The following is a 22,668-nucleotide window of genomic DNA, read 5'->3' as shown; positions in this document are numbered from 1 at the left end:
AGCTCTAAAGAGCATTACATTTATCAACTGTGGCACTTCACAAACATAGTGATTCATAATGTGCTACAGACAGCATTATGATCTTAAATTGCTTCAGACATTTAGCTTACAAAATTAGGAGCCATCCAGCTCATTTTCTCCTGTCTTAACTATTTGCATATACAGTTAAAATGGGACGCATGCATTTGGAGGAAGTGTTTCACTTGGTGCCTAAAATGGCCTGAAGACGACACAGAGTTTAGTGCAGAAGGAGCTGGGACTGGCTCTAATGTGATTAGTTAGGGAGGAAGGGAGGGGCATTCATGCTGAGAAAAGTTAAATGTGAGGTTAATTCGGGATAGACCAGAAGCAGCAGGGTGGCAGATCTCCTTCTTGGAGGGCTGCAGTATCAAATTTTTCTTCTCATGATTTCTTTATGTCATCACATACTTTAACCCACCAGATAGGCTTTGTTGTTGAATGCAGACTCAACAAAGCCAAGCTGAGTGCCAACCAAATTTTGCTACTTGCTACTGTTTTTACTGTATGCAACTCATCAAAATATCAAAATCTTCAGCTTAATTCAATGCAATAACTAAATAACATAAAGAGAGAGCCTCTACACAATCGCCCACCACAACTTGCAAAGGGTGCAAATCTGTGGAAAATAATAGATTTCAGCTTTGAGACTTTTGGGCAGGCTCACTGATTTACTTTTTTCAGGTGGACATCTAAATTTCCCCTCTGGTTGTATTATTATAGAGTCACTCAGTGTCTCAGTTGACAGTGCAGCTCTCCAGGAAGGGAAATGAACGACCCCCATGCCAAAACATCTGCCAGCCTCGACACTTTGCAGACAGTGTACTGCTCAGTTTAGAGTGTTACAGGGTTAGAAAATTAGGAAGGCTGCATAACAAGGGTGAGAGACAACACGTAAACATATTGGGACCACTCTCTGCCCAACTCCTTACTTTAGACACCTGTCCTTGTGTCACTTCTGTGGATCTCAAAAAAGTTATATGCAAGTCTTATGTCTACTTTAAATGTAAGAAATCTATACTTTAATAATATCCAGAAGACATATTTGCATGGCCTGTTAGCTTCATTTCATTGGTTATGTTTCATTCTCAGGGGGAGGGGGATGTGCCATATGGATTGTTCACTGCATACTGTTTATATATCAATATATCACTTCTGTTTCCCATAGATTAGGGTGATTGGAAGTTGGACTATTAACTGCATGCATAAACACTCAAATGTTCTTAGTATGATTAAAAAATAAGTATTAGCCTTTCACTTGCAAATACTTGATAGATTCCTTTTAAAAAGTTGGGTCTCAATTCACCATAAATTAAATATTTGAGCGTTTAAGCATTTTTGTCCTTTAGCCTCTTGCCGTTCACCCCAGGAACCAACATAGAATCTAGCAAAATGAACATAAAAGGTCACTCACTTGGCATTGCCAGATCCAGGCTTCTTCCGGCGGAACATATTGAGAAAGCTGTTGCTCCCGCACTGAGCCGCGGACTTCCCGTCTCCAACATGCATTCGCACCACATCCGAGGTGGTGAAGGCGCTTCGAACGTTCCTCTCTGGTTTGGCAATGATAATGTACATTTTAGGTGTGAACATGCACCCCAGTGCCACTGTTACACTCAGGCTCACGGAGAAGGATGTGGTTATAATCTTGTAGTTTGAGCCAAAATAGATGGGCACAAAGGCCAGCCAAATGATGCAGGTCGTGTACATTGTAAAGGCAATATATTTAGCCTCATTAAAATTGGCTGGGACGTTCCGAGTCTTGAAGGCATAGTAGGTGCAGCTCATAATTAGCAGGCCGTTGTAGCCCAGTGGCGCCACCATGCCTAAGTTGCTGGTATTACAGATGAGGTAGACCTCACGTATACTCGGGTAGGACTTGATGGGCTCAGGCGGCTCCAGAATGATGAGTGTGATCTCCAGGGTTAGCTGCACACTGATCAGCATAAAGGCTATGATCACCTGGGCCCAGGCGCTCATGAAACGGGGCTTCCTGGTGCAGATCTTCTTCTTGCTGCCTGCCAGAATGCGGGCGATGCGGTTTGTTTTGGTCACCAGAGCGGAGTAGCACATAGCAGATGAAAGGCCCACCAGGAGCCGCTGCAAGTAGCACGAGGCCACTGTAGGACGGGCAATTAAGGTGAACGGACAGATGTAGCCCAGGAAGATTCCAGCCAAGATGATATAACAGAGTTCCCTGCTGGAGGATTTAACCACAGGTGTGTCACGGTACTGGATGAACACGAAGGTGACAAAGGAGGTGATCAGGATGCCCACACAGGAGAAAACCACTGCCACTATGGATTCCACATCCGCCCAGTCAAGATACCTCAGAGGCAGGGGCTGGCAGCCTGGAGAGAGGAGAGATTTGGGATTTGGGATTAAGCTTTTGTTGGTACTGTAGTACATTTTTGTGAATGAAAGACACAGTAAAATAGGTGAAAAAAATGACTGAAGAGACAGCAGAAATGTGGAAGAGGGAAGCCACACTGACTTGGAGACGCGAGGGAAGTCAGGTGTGTCGCAGAGATCTGAGTCTTGCTTAAATTGCTCAGGAACTCATTTGCATGTGTCATCATACACACTCTGAAGCTCCAGTTCTGTCAGATTTGTCTCCCATTTTCATGTTGTGCCAAATGTGTGTGCGCAGACACGTGGTTATGTGTGTCAACTCTGTCATGGTGCACCAGTTGCATACCTGTCATCCAACACGCACAGGAAGTTTGTCAAGCTTAATGGGAGAAAACTGACACCCATAGACTTCCCCAGCTTAACACTCCATAAATTACATGCTGCTCCTAATAGCATTACACTCACCCCCATCACATGTAAGGCTATAAATGGAGAAACCCACTTCTGGTCTACATTTCTAACTCCCAGTTTCTAAAAATATGATAAATCTGAAATTTTAAAATAACTTGTCGCCTCAGGAAGCTTGAGTATTTTCAAAACTAAATGCGAAAGGTACAAATGTGATTATGAAGGTGTAAACCAGCTGTTCCACTGAGGTATTATTTAAAAGCACTTCTGCAAAAACACACTGAGCTGCACTTGAGTGTCTGAAGCTCAGTGCACTGAGCTGTTGCTTGTTTTCTTTTGACCACCCACCCAGCTTAGCTTACAGAGGCATCGGCCACACTGTGTGCAAACAGACAAGTGCAGCAAAGATGAAATGCACTTATCTGTATCAGTTCTTACACAATGCTCAAATCCCTTATCCTCCTAAAACCTACAGTATGCTGCGCTATCTAAGCTCTAGGAAGACCTTTGAATAATTCAAAACAAAGCTCTCTCATTCTGCTGTACATTCTCCCTGTGCATATTCACATTTGACTTTCAAGAGAAAGAAGCCCCATTATGGAAATATGTTAAAATACTGATGCCAAGAGTCCAGATATGGACAGTACAACCTCACTCTATGAATAGGATACCAACTCTCTCTATTAGTATTCTCCAGATAGGGACACGTAATGAGAGTGAAGGGAGAATTTCTTCCTCGACTGACTGCTGAAATGTATCCCCAAGCCTCTCATGACAGTAATAGGATTTTACACCTGGGAACTGAGAGCTCCTCTCAACTCCATAAATCGCTGTCAAAACAACCACTAGGTCAACATGGCAAAGAGCAGGGAGGAGGGGACTGAGCAGCGTCACCTTTTGGGGGGGTGTTAGTGGGAGTGGAGTAGTATGGTAGATGAGAAAGCTAAGAGATCGGGGTCATACAACCTGCATTAAGAACATCAGCGAATGAAGGTGTCAGGGTGTGAAGTGTGAACAGGACTGGGGGAGGTGGTCCAAGAGAAAGGGTTTGTATTGTTTCAGTCAGATTGGTCTTATAAAATATAAATGTCCTTATACAAGAGAGCTGGCAAAAGGTAAGTTACTCAGGAGCAACTACACTTATGGGTGAAGTAACGAGTGTGATTTGGTGAAAGAGCAGGAAGCAGGGAGTAAATATGAACATTGTATTGATTGATGAATTGATGAACATTTATTCATAAAAATAACGGTAGATCTGCTCAGGGGTTTTGTCTCCCTTACCGGCCAGGTCATCATCGGGCCACCACCCCAGCTCACAGGCCTTGCAAGTGAACTCATCCTGGACATACTCATTGTCCTTGCATGTGGTGCAGATCCAACAGCAGCTCACCTCGCCTTTCCGAATCACCTGCACGCAGAGAGAGACATTGACAGCGAGGGGTCACTGACATCTTAGTGAGTAGTCAAACCACAACAAGGAGCACATCACACAAAGACAACCTAAATAAGTAATCAGTATCAAGGGGTTATCAAAGACAAGGATATGTTGGTGAAGGTTTTTTTTTCCTTGAGCCCCAGACACACTGTTTATAAAACAAGGCCAGCTTGTTTTACATTCTGCGCCCAGGGAAGCTGTTACCAGCACTGTGATATGTAAAGCAGGGTGATAAGTGGGGCAAGAAACAAAGCTGATCGAGGGAGAAGCGTGAGCATCCAGGAGAGAGGATGCACTCTCCCTCAGGGTAACTTAGTGTATAGCTAAACTGAAAACAATCAGCTCCGGATGAAGGAAACCAGGGCATTTCTTCTAACTGGGCTCAATACTTGTTTTTATTATTTACTGTGCCAAAGTGGCCTTCTACTCAGCAGTCTACTTAAACTTTGCGTGCAACATAATTTAGTCCAATTAAACTTAAAATCTTTGAAGTAATTGGTCAAAACACAAAAATTGAGTTTTTTTGCTCAGGCCCTTTTTCAGTCAGTGTTTATTTAAATTCTTTTCTCCTCCATGAAACCCTTCCATTCAAGTGCCATATTTTTGGTTCAGAGTGGCACATCTTTTCTATTGACTGCCATGAAATTTTGTACAGATGTTGATGTTCCTCTCAGGATTGTCTGTAATAACTCAACAGGTGATTTCTTTGAGCATCTTGGGAAATACACTTATTCGCCTTCTTGACAAAAGTTAAACGAGAACACTAACACAACTGAGGCGACCACCAGCTAACTAATCTTAGCATATAAAGACTAAAACAGCTAGCCTGGCTAGCACCACTAAAGCTAAAATATGTTTAATCTGTCTCAAAAACAAAATGCTGGGAGTCATCAGAGAAAGCCATGCTAGCTCTTCTGGAAAACTTTATTAGCTGGCTATTCATGCTAGCTTCATGTTTGTTGTTGACAAGAAAGTGAATAAAAGTATTTCCAAAAATGCCATATTAAGGTTATTCCTTTAGGTCATAGCACATCATCAAGTCAGTGTGATTTGTGACCTGCAAACATGATGACATTCCCATAGTCTTCAGTTGTAGGTCTACTTTGAGTTTAGAGCTTAGTAGCTCTTAGTAGTTTTGGCGTGCTAAGATAGTGACCATGATGTATATTACCTGCTAAACACCAATATTTTAACATTGTCACTGTGATCGTAGTGGTTAGTAGTGGTAGTATGTTGATGTTAGCATTTAGTCCCACTTTAGCATCATTAGCGTGTGGATGCTAAGACAAGTCGGAAAGAGCAGTCAGAAGGAGCACTCTTATTGTATGTGTATGTGTCTCCATGACCAAACTCATCCACTTGTTGCAACAAAAATGGATTATTTAGAGCAGAAAAAGTGTTAAATTGGCTTTACTGGTATTTTCTTACAGAAACACTGGGACTTTGTTTATGTAAGTAACAATTGTAGATAGTTTTGGACCATTCCCCAAGAATTACATAGCAAATTCTCCACCGTTAATAATTGTTGATTTTTCAGACTTGAGGTTTTTCAGACATTTCAGAAATTAATTAACACTGGGAGTTAATTTAACATTGAAGAATTTGCTCTAAATCCCCACCTTGATTTGTCCTTTGGAGCAGGGTTCACTGCAGACTGAGCGAACCATGTCGCTGCTGTTCAACCACAACTTGTTGTCATCGATGCTTAAGATGCCCTCATGCCAGGAGCCCACGTTTATGTAATCATAGCGACCATCGCCCACATCACCCACACTCTGTAGATTCATGATGTCGTACCTGGATGGACAGAGGGAGGGACGGAGGACCATAATGAGCATGAGCAAGTTAATTGAGTGAGAAAGGAAAAAAATAAGACCAGATGGGGGACAGAGTAGAACCAAGGAGAGGAAAAGATCACAGAGAAAGATTGAGAAGGAGGGAGGAGAGAAGAAGAAAGTGACGGGTAATTTAATGATAACGATCCAGAAGCTTAGCAATCCTTTTTTTCTTATCCAAAGTCATTTAAACAGCTTACAACACCGTTAGTGTGACATGAAGAGCTCATGCCAGTGCACACTGTGGCCTCATTTTTATACTGAACCAGGATGTGCTTGACCTGACCTCTAGCTGACGGAGGAATGACACGGCTGTGTTTTCTGACTGTCAAATTCTGTCTGTTGGACTGAAGAGAGATGAAAGTGGCTGCCACAGCGGACAATCCACTGAATCTGTTCCAGTCCAAACTAATTATATCCTTTTGTGCTCAAGATGGATGCACACGCATGTGCATGCACATGCGCATGCATCCCAATGAGAAGGGGAATGTCAGATGGAAGAAATTCAAAGATTATAACCACATTAATGGTGAAATCTCCATTTCCTTGAGTTTTTTCTAATTCTTACCACCCTCCTCATCCTCTTACCTTCCCGGTGTGTCTCCATTTTCATCAAAATAAATCTCCTCTCCTGAGACTCCTCTGAAGGATGTCTTTAGCAGGTAGTCCAGCAGCTTGCTGCCATCGATAGGGTTCATGGCCTCACAGAGCCCCGTCTGTCCCGGGCACATCTCTTTGTGCATATCATGAAGGCCATGAGCCATGGCATAGATGGCATTGATGACAAAGCCCATTTTACTATCCTGTACATAGTTTTCATGCAGACTCTCATTTCCTGTAAGAGGGAAAGAGGAGGTTGTCAAAAGAGTGTAAGAGTTATGAACAGTGCTTTGTGCGCAGTCAAACTGTGGGAATTTAAAAAAGAAGTTGTTTTCCACAATGCGTGGCGAGATTTGACCCAGACACAGAGAATTCATTGCAAATCCTATTTTGCAGCAAAATATATTCGCATTCAAGGAAATGACAATATGATGGCCAAAAGCTCAATAGGAAACAGATGTGGAGAACAACCATTGTGTGGGAAACTGAAGCATGTTGTACTTCACCATAAGCCATCTAAAGGCACTGCCCCACAGTCAAATCAATTTAAAATAAAACTAGAAAACGTTTTAGGATATTTCTTCCAATGTTTAAGATTGAATGTGCATTTCTCTTTGCCTCCATAGACAGTGCATTTAAAATACTGATATTTATAGTCTTTGATATCAACATGCACCTACAGTAGAAAAGAAAGGGTGAGATCGAAATAAAGCAATATCTTTTTTCAGGTGTTTCAACAGTGTGTGCTGGGTGAACCATTCCTTTGTGCAGTCTCTCAAAGTGGAAGGCCATTTTCTTCTTATTCCTCATACAACATAAACAAGCCAAGTGCTCCGTTTCAGAGTTTGACGGATGCAGTCCTCACTCTCTGGCCGAGAGCCTGATGCTACCAGGATCTCACCTTTTGACTAAATTACAGTTTTAAGACATGACAGAGAGTGCGGTGTTAACAAAAACATCAGTCAAACTCTTCCTGTCTTGGGTGAGCAAATGCTTCCAGAGTGCAGGTGCAATTCTGATAAAAGTCATCACCATTTAGTGACTAGAAAAAAGACACTTACCACCTTGAAGGTCTTTGGAATAAAACAAGTAGACGTGTGATAAGAGAAGTAAAAAAAATAAATAAATAAAAAAAAAGATGACTGTACTGCTCTGAGTTAGTAACAGTCATCACAAACTACAAATTGGTCTTATTTATCATTTGATTAAAAGCAAACTGAGGAATTAACTTTAATGTCATTGTGATTGCGGTGTTCATTTGATTGTGTTTTTTAATATTTTGATCAGATTTATTGTGAGTCATTTTGAATTGTGATTTAAATGCTTTCAGTGTGTCAAGAACACAATTTACCATGATCACCTTTTGAGAGCAAAGGGAGAGAATATTCAGGGAGGAGACAGAGAAAAAAGATACATAGTTTGTGTTATTATTCATGAGTTTGGCTTTTAAATTTAACCTTCTACTCTCACTGACAAAAAGATGAAAGAATAGAGGACACTAAGCTTGTTACAAAGATCCCCTCCATCACCTACCGAAGCAGATTTTCTTGTAGTTCTTGTTCTCCTGCGGGTGACCCGGCAGGCGGCACTGGAAACGGTACTGCCAGAATTCGGGGAACCAGGGGTTCCTGGTGTTGGTGTCCAGACGCAGCTTCAGGTAATAGTCATCGAAGGACTTGACCACCTCTGACTGCAGCTTCATGGTGATTCCTCCTTCTGCTTCCTGCTCATAACCCTCCACAACCTCGTAACGATCTGCCCATCCATCACTGCAGGAGCATGAGAGAAAGAAGGAGAGGCTCTAATCCGACAGACTATGGACATAATAAGATTGCGAAAAAGGTTTGAGTAAGAATAAAACATTACCATAATTTAAAGTGAGAGGCACTGCCAGAGAGTGATGATACTGACAGTCTTTTATACTGGATTGTTGTATATCATAATTTACTCTTAACTGCTGAATCAGACTGATATGCCCATAAAACTATTCTCAAGAGCAGCATCACTGAAGATACAATAATTGCATTTTAAACGGTGTAAACAGCTTCCATTGAAGGGTAGTCTTCTCGTGGCGGGGGCAAAGCAGGAGAAGTGTATTATTAATCTGTGTATTATATCTTCAAACTGAAGTGACTAAAGTGAATCACAGCTCTCACTAACTGAATGATTGATGCTTTTGGCAGTGAGGCTCCCCTCAAAAATGACCAAAAGCACCCTTGTCAGTCAACCCTTCCTAATTAAAAGTTTATGAAATGATGACAAAAGCCACAGAAACAATCATCATGATCTGATAACTCCAAACTGCAAATAGTCACCTGCCCAGTTATTAATCTTATTCACAATGCTTGCAGAGGCCTGGTGTTGTAGTGAACTGAATGTAGCAGCTCGAACCAGAAACCGAGTGCTGTACGCTCGACGTTGCGCTGACAATGCGAAATGCCTTCAAATCGTAATGTGACTGTTTAGCTTAGAAAAAAATGTGAACACAGTACAACGTACAATGCCAGGACTGCCAATCTTTGAACTGAACTGAGCAGCTTGAATAAGTGAAGTGCAATTTCCACCTCTGAAGAGGCAGCTGGGTTACAGAGGACATAAAAGTGAAAAACAGAAACCTGCAAACACCGTTTTCAAATGCAGAGCAGCAAACGTAAACTGCAATAACACGGAGTAAAAAGCAGTACTGAAGGCGAGCAGCTGTAGGGTGAATTTCATGTTTTGTAAGTTTAAATACTGACAGACCACCAGTGCCCAAAGCCAAAATTAATGGGCTTCCAGTAAAAGTAGACTACAGCTGCCACTCCTGTACAATCTTAAATAGGCATGGCAGCACTGTTTGGAGGCTTATCTCAAGTCCACTGCAGCAATCCTTAATTTAAGAGGATGGGAATCTCAACAAGAGCGCCACAACCGTAACTGTATGCTTTACACAATCCCTTCAGCTTGTCTTTTTGTTTGCTTGAATAACCCTCTGTGCGAGATTTTCCACCCTACCGAGCTAATTTGGACATGCAGCTGGCCAGTGGGCTCTCAGAGAAATAGAAAACACCAGTGAAGGAGACACTGAAAAAATTAACAGCAATTAACAGAAAAAGAGCATCGCTCTGAGCTTATCTTGTTATAACAAGCCAGTGTGGGTTGTATTTTACTCTGTCTCTGGATCTTTAATCTGGGCTCAAGGCTGCTGCCTGAAATACCTGTTCTATTGACAGCTACACGCCAATTAGGTTTGACTCACCATGGAGCCAATTACCTCGCACACATGGGATGTCCTGGGTGATGGATATGGACGTGTGTGTGTGTGTGCAGGTCAAATTTTCTAACCTTTGCGTCCACAATTATGTTCAGTTAAGAAAAAGAGGACATTCAGCCAAATCTGTGAGAATGTAAGGTTGGAACCATAAAGCCAGTGTCATTAAGCTAGTGAAGCTCTTCTCTGGCTAAAAGGCATATTAACCTACAGATATGGGGCAGCAGGACACAGGCAGGGATCAGCTTACAGAGCAGCATCAAAGATGACAAACATCGGAAGGCAGAAATTTAATGGATAAGGCTGAGATAGTTATTTATGATTATTTTTCACTCATAGAATAAGTTTTATGATGTTGGACTGGTGCATTTGTGGATGAACTCACATTTGGTGCATTAACAAGCTTTTATCGTAAGAGACTGATGTTTGAGGGGTTGACTTAAAATAAAGTTCCCATGCTCATGATAAGGTGTCAACATGTCACCCAGTATAATGGCTGCATCAGTAGAAGAGATGTTTAAATTATGTTTTAAAAAGTCGAGAAAAATAAAGCCAATTCGATGTTTTCCACATGCTTTGTATTCAGTTACATACTGTAGGCTAATGTTGGCGAGTGGAGGATGTTCATGCTGAGGAAGGACACTCATCTGCAATACAGCACCGCTAATACTGCACAGCATGCAAATTCAAAAACAGTAAGCCAATCTGTTCTTCTGTGAAAGAGATTTGGCTTTACGTTTGACTTAAAGTCATCTTTGTTCATTTTGTCCTCTTCCTGCACAGTTTCCACAATCAGAACAAACTGGATATGTTGTGTGGGTTGAAGGCAGGAAAACACATCACTGCAACATTGCACAAATGCATAGAAAACAGATTTGATATCAGTATGCAGATTTGTAAGACTTACATTAAAGTATTATGATAGAGTGAGGACATAAAATTGATTTGGCTCGTCTAACTGATGCTGAGGTTTCTGTGAACAAATGTAAGGCAGGCTAAGAATCATTAAATTATACCAGAACACTCCTACTGTCTGTTAGAGACAGGAACAGCGTTGTTTAATGACAAGAGGACAAAATTACAGCAACAATTCATTCGAGTCATCATCCTAACTGAGTTAAGAGTCAGAAACACGTGAAGCTCATTAGTCCTGGTCATATTTCCTTCATTCACTTCAAGTGAATGCTGTCTCTGTTCCTTCCTCCCCCCTCCACATTTGTGTTTTTCATGTGTTCGTCGTAAACGCTCCTTACCTGATAGGGTAACTGCGTTTAATACGCTATGTTTAATAAAATTAAGCATTTAACATATTTACTATAACAGAATGGTGGAAAACAGATTAGTTTTAGATAAAGAGAGAGGGAGAGAGTGAGGAAGTGCTGTTCAATGCATGAATAATGCACAAGGCACTGAAGACATGCTTGACTGTTTCTCACAGAGGAGTTTGTGATGAAGTAAAATGACAATCTCTCCTCTCCTCACTCCTCTCTCTAAGGACCCATCTGTCTGGCAGAACTCCAAACAGCTCATCAAACCTCTCGGGCCATCAGAGGGACACCTAATGGGACAAAATCTGATTTAATGTCACCTCAATGTTCTGCAGCTTCACGCTGCATATTGGAAAGCCATTTATTACATAACCTGAGACAGATCTACTGGAGGAACACCTGTTTAAGCAGATTAAGGAGTCAAAGCCATTCAAGTATGTTATAGTTTTGTAGTTGTTGCACTGAAGACAAGGCAGTAGGTCTGTGTCATGAAATTTGTTTTAAAATTAATATTTGTTTTAGGTTGGAATTCTTTTGGCACCAGTCCCAAACTAAGAAAAAGCATCACAAATGTAAGCGCTGTATCTTTGAGGACTAATGCTTAATCAAACAATTATCATACCTAAAACACAAAATAAGTAATTTGTCATTGCATATCCCACACATGTTATGCGGCAGTACCTCAGAAAATGACACATATGAACTGTACAAAAGCTATTCATATGGGTGCATTCCGATCTGCTAACTCTACGTTTAAGGCAGCAAAAAACACGAAAGACTGAAATGAAATATTGTCATGATGGTTAAAAGACACCAATTATATTTCACAAAGACACCGACACAGTAAGTAAATGAATTATTAATGTAGCCTTTTACTACATTAGGGTCTACAAAGCTATTAGAAACCTGTTTGGTCAATAAATAATAAATCAAAAACATACAAGAATTGTGAAAGAATAAAAAAAAAACAAGCAATCAATCAGTAAACAAAATACGTCTGAGAACAAATGGGTCTTGAATTGAGATTTAAATCTTTGAAGGAGACCTTTCCATAACCTGGGATCCACAATGTATTTGTGGTAGGTGGCTCTGCAACCATTCTACTATCAATTTTATGACAGAGCTGTGGTGTGTAACGATTAAGGCCCACCCATCCACCTTGTCCTCCTCCCAAAGACGTTTCCAAGGTGATATTATGTCACGCTTCTTCTGCCTTTGCTTCAAAAAGAGGATACTTATTATAGGTCATAAGAGGTCCTTTGTCCACATGCTGCTGTTCAACTGCTGAGGACAATCTTCATAGACCCTCAAACACGAACTCAATAATTTAACGATGTCAAAAGAAACACGTTACATCCGGCTGACGCCCCATGAGTCAGACCTGTGACTGCACAGCCACAGATGAGGCAGCGATTAAACAACGAATTTATTTTACTAGAAGCAAACAAGTAAAACCCACAAGACGGAGGCTGATGTCGACAGTAAAAAGTCAATTTAATTTCTCTTTTACCCTCAACTTCCTAAATACTTTTCATGAATCATTGAAGCCAAATATTTATCACGTCAAGTAAAGTCAGCAGCATGTTATTCCTTTAATATGCCATATGCTAAATAGCAGCATATGTGTGTGTTTTGATGATTAACTGGGATTTGATGGTGTGTGGCATTGTTTAGAGGAGCCCAGCACGCTGGATAATTTATAGAGTAGTATACAACGACAGCGAGTAGACTGAGAGCTCCCCCCGACTCTCCCGGATGATCTAGTTCCAGTTTGATGGCACATTTGTATATTTATGAAGCCATGAATTAATTGGCAGGGCAGAGATTTAATCACATGCGCTGTTTCCCCTGGAGGATGAACGGGAAGAGTTACTTTAAAAAGAGGAAGGGGAGTCATGAGTTTCCTAATTGCTCTGTGAGAGAGTTAAAATCAAAGTTCAGGTAGTTAATGGAAAAACTTTTAATCTGTCTCTCAGTCACGGACCACAAGAACGTCAGCCAGTTTAATGAAGAGAATTACATTATAAAATAACGCTTTAAGTCTCTGATCGTAATGTATGACACACACACAAACACACGCGCGTATTTACATATAAGTAACCATGAGTATTGGCTGACAGGAGTGTGTGCTCAAGTATCAAAAGTAAAAGCACTCACAAAGCAGATTGTTATATTATTGTTACTATTAATTATTAAAAGCGTAAGCGGCATTTTAAAGTATTTTTCAGTTCCAGGCTATAAGGTTGTGAAAATGAAACACTGGATGTGAATAATTATTGGTAATTGAAGAGATAAAATAATAATATAAAGACTTAATGTTTTCTGTTACAAAATGGATTTCGTGAGAATTCTGAAGGTGTCAAATACAGCAGCTTATTACAAGAGTCAGTCCAACTAACCAGTGAAATCTGCGAGGTTTTTTGGTGTAAGTGGCAGCGATTATTAGCTTACAGCCAGCTCAAAACCAGGAAATCACACACACACACACGCACAGACACACGGCAACAAACGCAACAACGAGCTTTTATACGAGTAGCTTTTGCTCAGCTTTCACTCAAACAGAACCATGTCACCATCCTCAGGTCTACAAATCTACACTGTGCACGAAGGAAAACAGGACACAACCAGACTTTGATGCACATCCAGAACTTCAGGAGTCTCAGCCAAGCGTCAAACTCATTCTGAAACATTAACGACTAACGGCAAGCTTGTTTCATGAGTAAACTTCACTCAAACAGGGTGCTATTTTGACCACTTTATATTCTGCTGATTGCTTTCATCCACAACTTTCCATCATATGTTACAGCTGTCAGAGGTTGTGAACTAAATACAAGATTTCACCCAGAAATATATTGTTTAAGTATAAAAAAGCAAAACAAATTACAACACTGCACCAAACAGCACTAAAGTAAATGTGTTTAGCTCTTTTCCACCAGTGCTGTCTTTAACTTCACACAACAGGAGCTCATAGGGGGAATTTTTTGTTTCCTGTTCCACATTTATCTCTATGCTGATCCCACAACACACTTAATTAATTTAAAACTGCTCTGAGAGTGGAAGAAATGTTCTTACAGTGGCTGTTCTCCTCAGCTGAACGCTAACTCTCCAGAACTGTCTCTCTCCTCTCTGCCTTTATCTCTTTGACTCCCTACTCTGGTATTCTCCTCAATTTCTTTTATTTCTGCGACTGTGTGGAGTTAAAACAGTTGAGCTGTGGTGGTGGTGCCTTGTTAGCTAGCTGGCGGCACCAGCAGGACTCTCTTGAGGTGACACAGAGGACCCGGGGAGCCTTTAAAAGCCCATCCAAGCTGCTTTTACTTATTCATCATGCCCCAGTTTGAGTTGGGAGATCAGTCTCCTCTACATTGACAGGAAACACTACTGGGAGAAAATCCCTTTTGCTTTTTTTTCTACCCAGGGACATCAAGTCACTGCCAAACCCCTTGACCAATTCTCCTAATCCGATGGCAGTGACTGATGGATGACAAGATCTTATTATCCGCTGGTCAATTTAATGTAAAATCTTTACGTATGGCTGGTTGGAACGCTGCTGCTCAAGGCCTGCCACATTTGTTTAAATGCCTCTGTGTTCCTTTAAGGCATTTTGATGCTCATTACTGTAATAATCCCAACAACAAGATCCGTTTCAATTGATGTCCAACTTCTATTTTAATACTTGAAAAATATGTCTTGCAAATAATCAATTTGTCATTTAGTCTAAAAAAAATGTTAGAGAAGAATGAAGAGGACCAGGAGTCTTCATTCTGAACATTATGTCCTTTAAGGTCTTTGTCTATCATAAGAAGATAAGTGCACAATCAAAAACTTAAAGCTCTACCTACAATTGTAAGCTCAAATAGAAAATAACGCCCTTCATTCCAATATGAATTACTATACATATGAAATCACTTACAGTAAGTTGGATTGTAGCTGATATGTGACATATCTATAACACATTCTTGAATTGTTCCACTGCTTACCATTTTTCTTCATGAGAAAAATGTTGGATGTGTTGCAAGTGTACATCAAAAGAGACAAATCCAAAAGTAGCACAGGGTTTTGGTACCAATGGGACCCAGTTGTTGGGCATAAGAATATTTGTTGAAGAAGATCTCGCAGGTCTTAACTATTCATCATTACATTTTTGATTCAGAGAGCGGAGTGTCCCTCTTTTTCCTTTTCCTTCCCTTTTCTGCCGTAAACATCTGGAGTTCAGAGTGAACACCATAGTTATATCACATTATACAGTATAACATTACTAAGGCAACATTTTGGAGATAGTTTGCATGATAAATTAAATAAATTTGATTCATTTTTACTGTTCTGATCATTGTTTCTGTTATTGCAGATCCTGCTGGTGTTTTGAATGCTTTGGATTTAAAATTGTTTTTGCGCCTCCATTCAATATTCTCCTTGTGTGTACGTGTTACAAACGTACACTTTGGTAAAACGCTGACTGCCTGCACAACAAAAGCATTTCAGCTTCTGCGAATTAGGATGTGACAACTATGTCCTGATGCAAAGCCAGTGTGCTATTTTTGATCACCCCAATGTCATTCACCCATCCCCTCGCACAAGGGAACACAAGGCATCAATTGGAAAGAGAGAGATGTCCTTGACAATGTGTGGCTGCTTTCAATTAACATCAGAGGCGTGTTATAAATATTCAGATGCAGCTCATTGTGCCCTGATGCTCAGTAGAACACAAACAGATGCAATCGCATATTCTGACTCAACTTGAATATACTTTCCAAAAGCGTGTGCACGGGGAACACAAGCAAGGCTGCATTGCTGAATGAACGCAGACAGTGTGTCTTTATCTTATAATTACAATCTTTGTTGCTGTTGTTGCTGGGAGGAATTTTTCAGATGTCAGCCATATTTTCTGAGAAGGGACTATTGTGTTTGGAGCCCTGCTGACAGACTGAATGACAGCTCTGCAGTGAGACGATCACACCAACTCTGTCATGAGCCCAAACAAAATCTCCATGGTGAGTGTAGCGCAGGAAGCAACACAAGCCTTTTATTCCAGCAGTACAGTAAATCCTGCCCTGCTAACAAAATCTACGTTGAGCTTGATTCCTGCTTGATTTGCCCCAGTAAACTCTTGCTAAACTTGCAAGTAGATTGCGTTAGAGCAGAGGGTCAAAAGGACAGAATCATGTCGCAGATAGAGAGAGAGAGAATAAAATAAAGATGGAGACTCGGTGCTCCACATCATTTCTCTTGTGCTTTTTTTTTTTTTTTTGTAATCCCAGCCCACCCCTCCACACTCTCTTACATTCATAACTAATGTATATTATGCTCTAAGTGGGAGTCTAACAAAAGAAAGATGTTTCTGGAAAGTGAGCTTAGCAAGACGGTGCAGAATGTGTTCACTTCACTCACTTCTCAAGAGAAATTGTGAAGATGACCAGAGAAACGTGACCGTCACTTTAGGCTGAACTCAGTCCTGCAGAATGTATTTCCCCTAACTGTCTCAGTGTTCAGTCTTTCAAACAATCCTACCCATCGAGTTACTAAATGGAAATCTTTTAAATTTCCATGATCTTGTCATCCAAACATGAATCTGAATATATTTTCAAACATTTGATTCAGATGCATTTATGAAGGATGGATTAAACCAAAGATTGGAAACAGAAATTCAATCTTAACCCCTTTGTGCATGCAATTCTTGAGGAGAAAGATACTCATTTATTTTGGCGCTGCTGCCAGTGCTGTTGCCAGAGATGAGGTTGCTTTTTGCTCATGCCCTGCTATTTGCCAAATTACTCACAAGAAGAAGTCAATCGGCAGAATTCCACATCCTCCGCACCCTCCTTCCTGAGATGGGTAGGAGATGAAAGCCTTAGAGATGACAGGAAGAAGGCAGCTAAATGTGTTGCACCACAACTCCCCTCTCTCTCTCTCTCTTTGACGCCCTAAACGTTTCATTTACTCAAGCTCACAGCAAAACCTGTGTCCTCCTTGTTGCAGTAAATCAAACAGGACAGCCAAACACAGAAATGCATGAGACACACACAATATGGGTTCGCAGCTTTCTTTGCACCTCAGAGCAGTCTCAAAAGACACAGTCATAGCCCGCTAATGACTTGTGCCAAGCCGCTACAGAGGCAGAACATCCACATTCCTGTCTCAGTGTCCATTTTGTCAGGAACGAAATAAAAAAAAACAAGGATCAGGCATTCAAAATGGGACCCAGACCAAAACTGGTGTGTGTAAGACGTGGCAGAAATGAGCGTTACATGTGGAAAAGCAGCTTATGCAAATGATGTTTAGTAATAACAGCATTCAAGCAGCATTAGAGGGGGAGAGAAAAACGAATGCTGCTAATTGCAAGAGAGCAAGCAGGCGGGCAAATGGGTAGGTGGGTTCACTCCATGCTGTCATTCAGAAACTCAGCTTGGTGCTGGGAAACAGGCAAGGAGAGAACGATGACAAAAGACACTGCACAGGAGATGAAGATCTAGCTTCTTAAAGTCGCAAAAATGATTTCATGGCAATTTCTTCATATAAGTGAGTAGGTGGAAATTCAGTCAGTGTTCAGAGATTTGCTGTAATACTCGGTTTAAGTGTAAGAGAGTTTAATGGGGTTCGCCTCAGGGAAACCTTAGTTAAAAACACACATTGACTGCCAGATATTTCCATGGATTGTATGCATTTCTGTCAGCTCACAGACATATTCGATCACAATCACACACTTTGAAAACCCAGTTTTTGAATCATTAAACTACATCACTGCTCTTTGAGGAATATCTAACACGGCACTCTTTGCTGCAACAGTAAAGGGTGTGTGTCACCTTCCCTTTTTTTTTTTTTAAGCTGGCACAACCTTGGGACAAGAAATTGTAAAACGAATTGTAGACACTTCCAAAGAAACTCTCAGAACTTCTGGTTATGTAGGGAGCGCTCGCGAGGAAGTCCAAAATGAATGGGGGCTTATGGGGATGTGGGCCCCAAAACGTAACATTAACACCTTCCATTAGATTAGATTTTTGCCATTTTGTGAGTTATTATTATTATTATGAATTTGTGGTGTTTGTAGTCATTTTCTCACACATCAGGACTATCTATCTTTTAAATATGATATTGTACATCTCTTTGGAAAATAATGTTTAATGTCATGGCTCTGTAAAATAAAAAATGCAAACATGGGAATGTAGGAAACCATGAGACACTGACATGTTGGCAATTAAAGTAAATGAATGCTATTGTGATGTGTGTGTGTGTGTGTGTGTGTGTGTGTGCAGGCCACCATTACATAAGTCAGAGCCACACTTGGGAAACCTCTGTCAAAACGTCTGCACACGCCCCGCGTTGCAGCAACAATTTACAAAAATACTTTGCATGCGTTCGGTGTTCTGAACACAGCACAAATGCCAAAGAAGCCACATGTTCAGATGTATTGATGAGAGCTTTTTGTACAGCCTTTGATCCCCTCAAGGCGCAACAGATAAAGAATACAGGTATCTGCATGTGTCTCCCACTTTATTTCAGAACCAGCACTGACTGAGCAGCTGCTAAAACATGAGCGCGCATGGAGAGGCAGACAGCTGACTCACTTTCGTGAAGTGCACCCAAATCCTACATTTTTCCTGTTGCAGTGATTTTCAGAATAAGTATGTCAAGCCCTGAATTGTTGGCAATTTATGTGGGAGAGATCTAAATTGCAAATGATATTTTTGACGATCAGTTGCGAGAGCGGTTGCTTTCGGTCATGGAACTGGTTATACAGGTAGTTGTACAATGCAAATATGCTGGTTATAAAAGCAAGTTTCTAAAGTATAATGAAGTACCTAACAGATTGTGAAGGACCAAATACTGCTGTCTGGATTGCATATATTTACATATTTGAAATCTTCTAGAAATATTTTGACAAAAGCAAACTATAAATGCAGCAACAGCCTGAGCAAACAGACATGTTGGCTGCAAGCAGTGCCGAAAGCTCGCTAACAGAAGCACGGTGATGGTGGATCTGTAGTGATATAGAGAGCCTTCTCCTGGGAGACACTGTGCGTATTACTCTTTGTGGTCATTTCACAGCATCGAGTGCACTCTTCTGTATGTAGCACACACTGTTCCCTCACAGTGCTAAATACATTCAAGAGTGGTTTTATCAACAGTAGAATGCAGTCAAACAACTTCCTGATCTCCCCAGTGCATCTTCATGGAAAACAACTTCCATCTACCAGTCGTGTGGCTGTGCTCATAATGCGTGTTACATCCATGTGTAGCTGTCGCTTTCTGATGGACATTAAAATTATTCCTCTCGAAAGCGACACTGATATCTGAGTTATGTACTGAACTCTTCAGTGAAACGCTCTATAAACCTCAAAGAGGCTTTTGAGAAGAAATGCTGAAGCTTGATGTGCTAATTCATTTCGGCAAGGTTTGTTTGTCATGGAACTGTTGCTGGATTTGGTCGTGACAGTTAATGAAAAGGTTAAGTTAAACTTCATTTCTCACATATCTGTTTTAAACTACTCTGTGAAAACACATCTTCTAAACCAATTTTCTGATCTGATGCACATATTTAAAGAGTGCCAACCCCACTGCATGCGATGGTTACACTAAATGCCTTATGTGACCATTTTCTGATCTGTCACTGCTATAGTTAAAACAGAAATAGTCACATGGGCACTCTCAATTTATGAGTCTCGGAAGTGGAAACATTTCTTGGCCTGTTGGGATCATATAAGACCTAAAAAACGTAGGTATTCATCAAATCAGAGATGATAAACTAATTAACGATCTACTCTCATCCTTGCTTATCTTCTCCATTTTTCCCTCTTTCTCGACCTTCATCCCTCTTTCTTTTTTCTCTCTCCAGGTTTCACTCTGGGGAGCTTCGCCTGAATCTGTGAACAGACCAGCAGGTGTCCGCAGCCAAAGAAAGTCTACTCTCACTAATTGTCAGCTAACCTACTCTCCTTGATCTGCTCACCAGCCAGCTTCCTGCTCAGCCGTACAATCATTTCTGCTCTTGGCCCGAGGTTATATCAATACATTTCCTGTGCCGTGTTTCTCATAGAATCACTTCAAAAGGTAGGTTGTAGTTTAGAACAAACCAAGAAGCTGGGCACTGATGTTTTCTTGATTGAAATGATAGGGATCAAGCATGTCTGGAACGTGTGTCTATATCTGAGTGTGTGCATGGAATAAACGTTGTCTCCTCGTGTGTGAGTAATGGAGGTAGCCGATTGGCAAAATCATGATTGACATCACACAGAGAGGACTACAAGAGCCCCTGTGACTGACAACAGCAGAGCGGTGTGGGTGTAAAGTGTTGAAGTGTTGAAGCGGTGCAGAGTAGAGTCTGCGGGTCAGGGATAAAGTGGGTCGAGCACGCTGCCACACCTGGTCCTTGTCTGAAGAGCGAGTTAGCCGAGCAGCAGAAATAAAAGCTCTCAGATTCAAAACTCTCTCTTGTAGTTTTTTCCAGCCACTTATGTATAGAGGTTTTGCTTGCGTCTGTGATGTCCTGTGATCATCTGCACATATGAGGAAAAACAAAATCAAATCTTACGCGGCTTTGTTTGTGCCATAAAGTGGAGAGAAGGTCCAGGAAATGCAAAGGGCTGTCGTTGTTTCGCTGTCACGCTGATTGTGATGGAACCTACTGCGGACACCTTGTTATCTTTACAAATTATACTGACTGAGGTGCTGTTATAACACCAATATCTTCAAATGTAATACTGCACCATTGTTTGACTATGAGGAAGGCTGATTTTGGTGCTTTGAATTTTTTAAATGAAAAAAATATATATCTTTGAAAGCCATGACTGCAACAATGTGTGATTATGGGGAAACTTGGACGGATAGTGAGAGCTGTTCCACACACATTTTGTTTGTTCTGGCATGAGATCAGTTGTTAGATGGAGGCTTTAAATCGGTATGTGATAAGTTTTTACAGGGTAAAATATCAAACGTTACTCTCACTGATATATTGTGAGAGTGTAGTGGTGTGAAATTGTAGTGATTATATTAAGTGATACATTTTTTGTTTAGAAGTAACAGAAAGGATGCTGTTACCGTTGCATACTGATGTGAGTCACAGTCCAGCTTAAATATGCAAGTGGAAGTGTATTATTTAAACCTGCTTTAACTCATTTTCTTTTGGCACCTGAAGCAGTGGAAACAAGCTGCAAACGCAACACTGACATCTTTTCATGTACTGAACATATTAGCAATGGTATTCATACCATTCATCCACTACTAAAGCAATACTTTGTCTGCTGTTAAGTGCCGTGTGCAGTGGGTTTTCAGTCGGTTTCATCCACTGAAAACAGATGCCTGCTGTGTCTGCAAAACAGTGCTGATGAGAGCAGCGAGGGTGAACTGAGAGTTGCAGGCCATAAAACCCAAAAACAGTGAGCTGGAAGACAAGCTAAAAAGAGCAACTGCAGGGCTGGGTGATCATCGCTATGAGTGACCCCTTTTCACATGCATGTAGTCATTTCATGCACTTAATTTAATTTAATAAAAATGTTGTCTACAGCAGCCTAAATGTCAAAATAAAAGCGCTTCACTTGCAAATTGTGAACTCCTGTCCACTGCGCCACTGTTTGTGCCACAACAACGGTACGAAAACAATTAGCTTTCTGTCGTTGCACAGTAAGACAACACATTGGCAGTGTAAGAGAGTAGCTAATGCCTTAGATGCTCAGTGGTAAAATGACACACTGGCCTGACTGTACTTTCTGACTTCTTTCTCTGTCACTTTGTTTCATCCACCCTTTGTTTGTCTTTGGGCTCACTACATCCTTCCATCACGCTGTAGCTCCATGTATGTAAACGCACAAACTTAAGAGAAGCTTCTTTGGAGCTGAACATGTAGATGAAGAAGAAGAAGCTTCTCTTTGTTCAGCTCTTACCTGTCTGCCAGGATCATTCTGTTGTTCACTATACATGCCAGGAAACACACACATGGCTTGGCATCTGTGTTGGCCCAGACTTCCTCTTTCATTTTTATACACTCAGAGTCTCTATCCCCTCCTCTCTTCCTCTATCTCTGACCCAGAAGCATTTCCTCTGCCCATGGAGACTTCCACAACAGCTAAAAAAAGACACATTCCCATCTCCTATGGAGGCAAGAGAAAAGTAGAAATATGGGAATGAATGCAACCCTGGAGTGTCATTATAATGGATAATTTAAAAGGCATCTGAAAAGCCTTCCCCTGCCAAGAACTTAAATATGCACGTGTGCACTGAATATAACACATGCAACATAAACAGAGGCCCATAGGAGCAGCACTTGTCTTCCCTTTATATCTACTGCTGGGAGATATTACAGGAAATAGGAAACAAATCCCTCTCTGCCTGCAGACAGAGGGGTGTGCATTAGACAGGGGAGTCGTATGTATGTATGTGTGTAAGTACATACAAGGATATAATATACAGTAAAAAAAAAACACTGCCAGATTTTGGTCTAATTCACATCAATTAGAGAGTGTAGCTATTCAACGAGACAGCTATTCAGTGTTTTTCCTGCATTTTATTTTA

The 22,668-nt window shown here is 41.0% G+C and overlaps 1 protein-coding gene across 2 annotated transcripts in view; it reads right to left on the bottom strand.

Moving 5' to 3' along the window:
* The window catches only part of grm1a (glutamate receptor, metabotropic 1a), a 31,228-nt gene that overhangs the window by 2,705 nt on the left and 5,855 nt on the right, over positions 1-22,668 (bottom strand). For both annotated transcript variants that reach the window (XM_046373903.1, XM_046373904.1), the window contains exons 4-8: positions 8,182-8,417; positions 6,637-6,883; positions 5,833-6,010; positions 4,060-4,186; positions 1,433-2,369 (exon numbers count right to left, since the gene is read on the bottom strand). In XM_046373903.1, coding sequence (XP_046229859.1) covers positions 1,433-2,369; positions 4,060-4,186; positions 5,833-6,010; positions 6,637-6,883; positions 8,182-8,417 — 1,725 coding nt within the window. The remainder of the gene's footprint in view (positions 1-1,432; positions 2,370-4,059; positions 4,187-5,832; positions 6,011-6,636; positions 6,884-8,181; positions 8,418-22,668) is intronic.

The sequence above is a fragment of the Scatophagus argus genome, chromosome 19 (genome assembly GCF_020382885.2).
Source record: "Scatophagus argus isolate fScaArg1 chromosome 19, fScaArg1.pri, whole genome shotgun sequence".
In the NCBI taxonomy this organism is placed as follows: domain Eukaryota; kingdom Metazoa; phylum Chordata; class Actinopteri; family Scatophagidae; genus Scatophagus; species Scatophagus argus.
The sequence above is the reverse complement of the archived record's forward strand: the minus strand, read 5'-3'. Positions and strand labels throughout refer to the sequence as shown.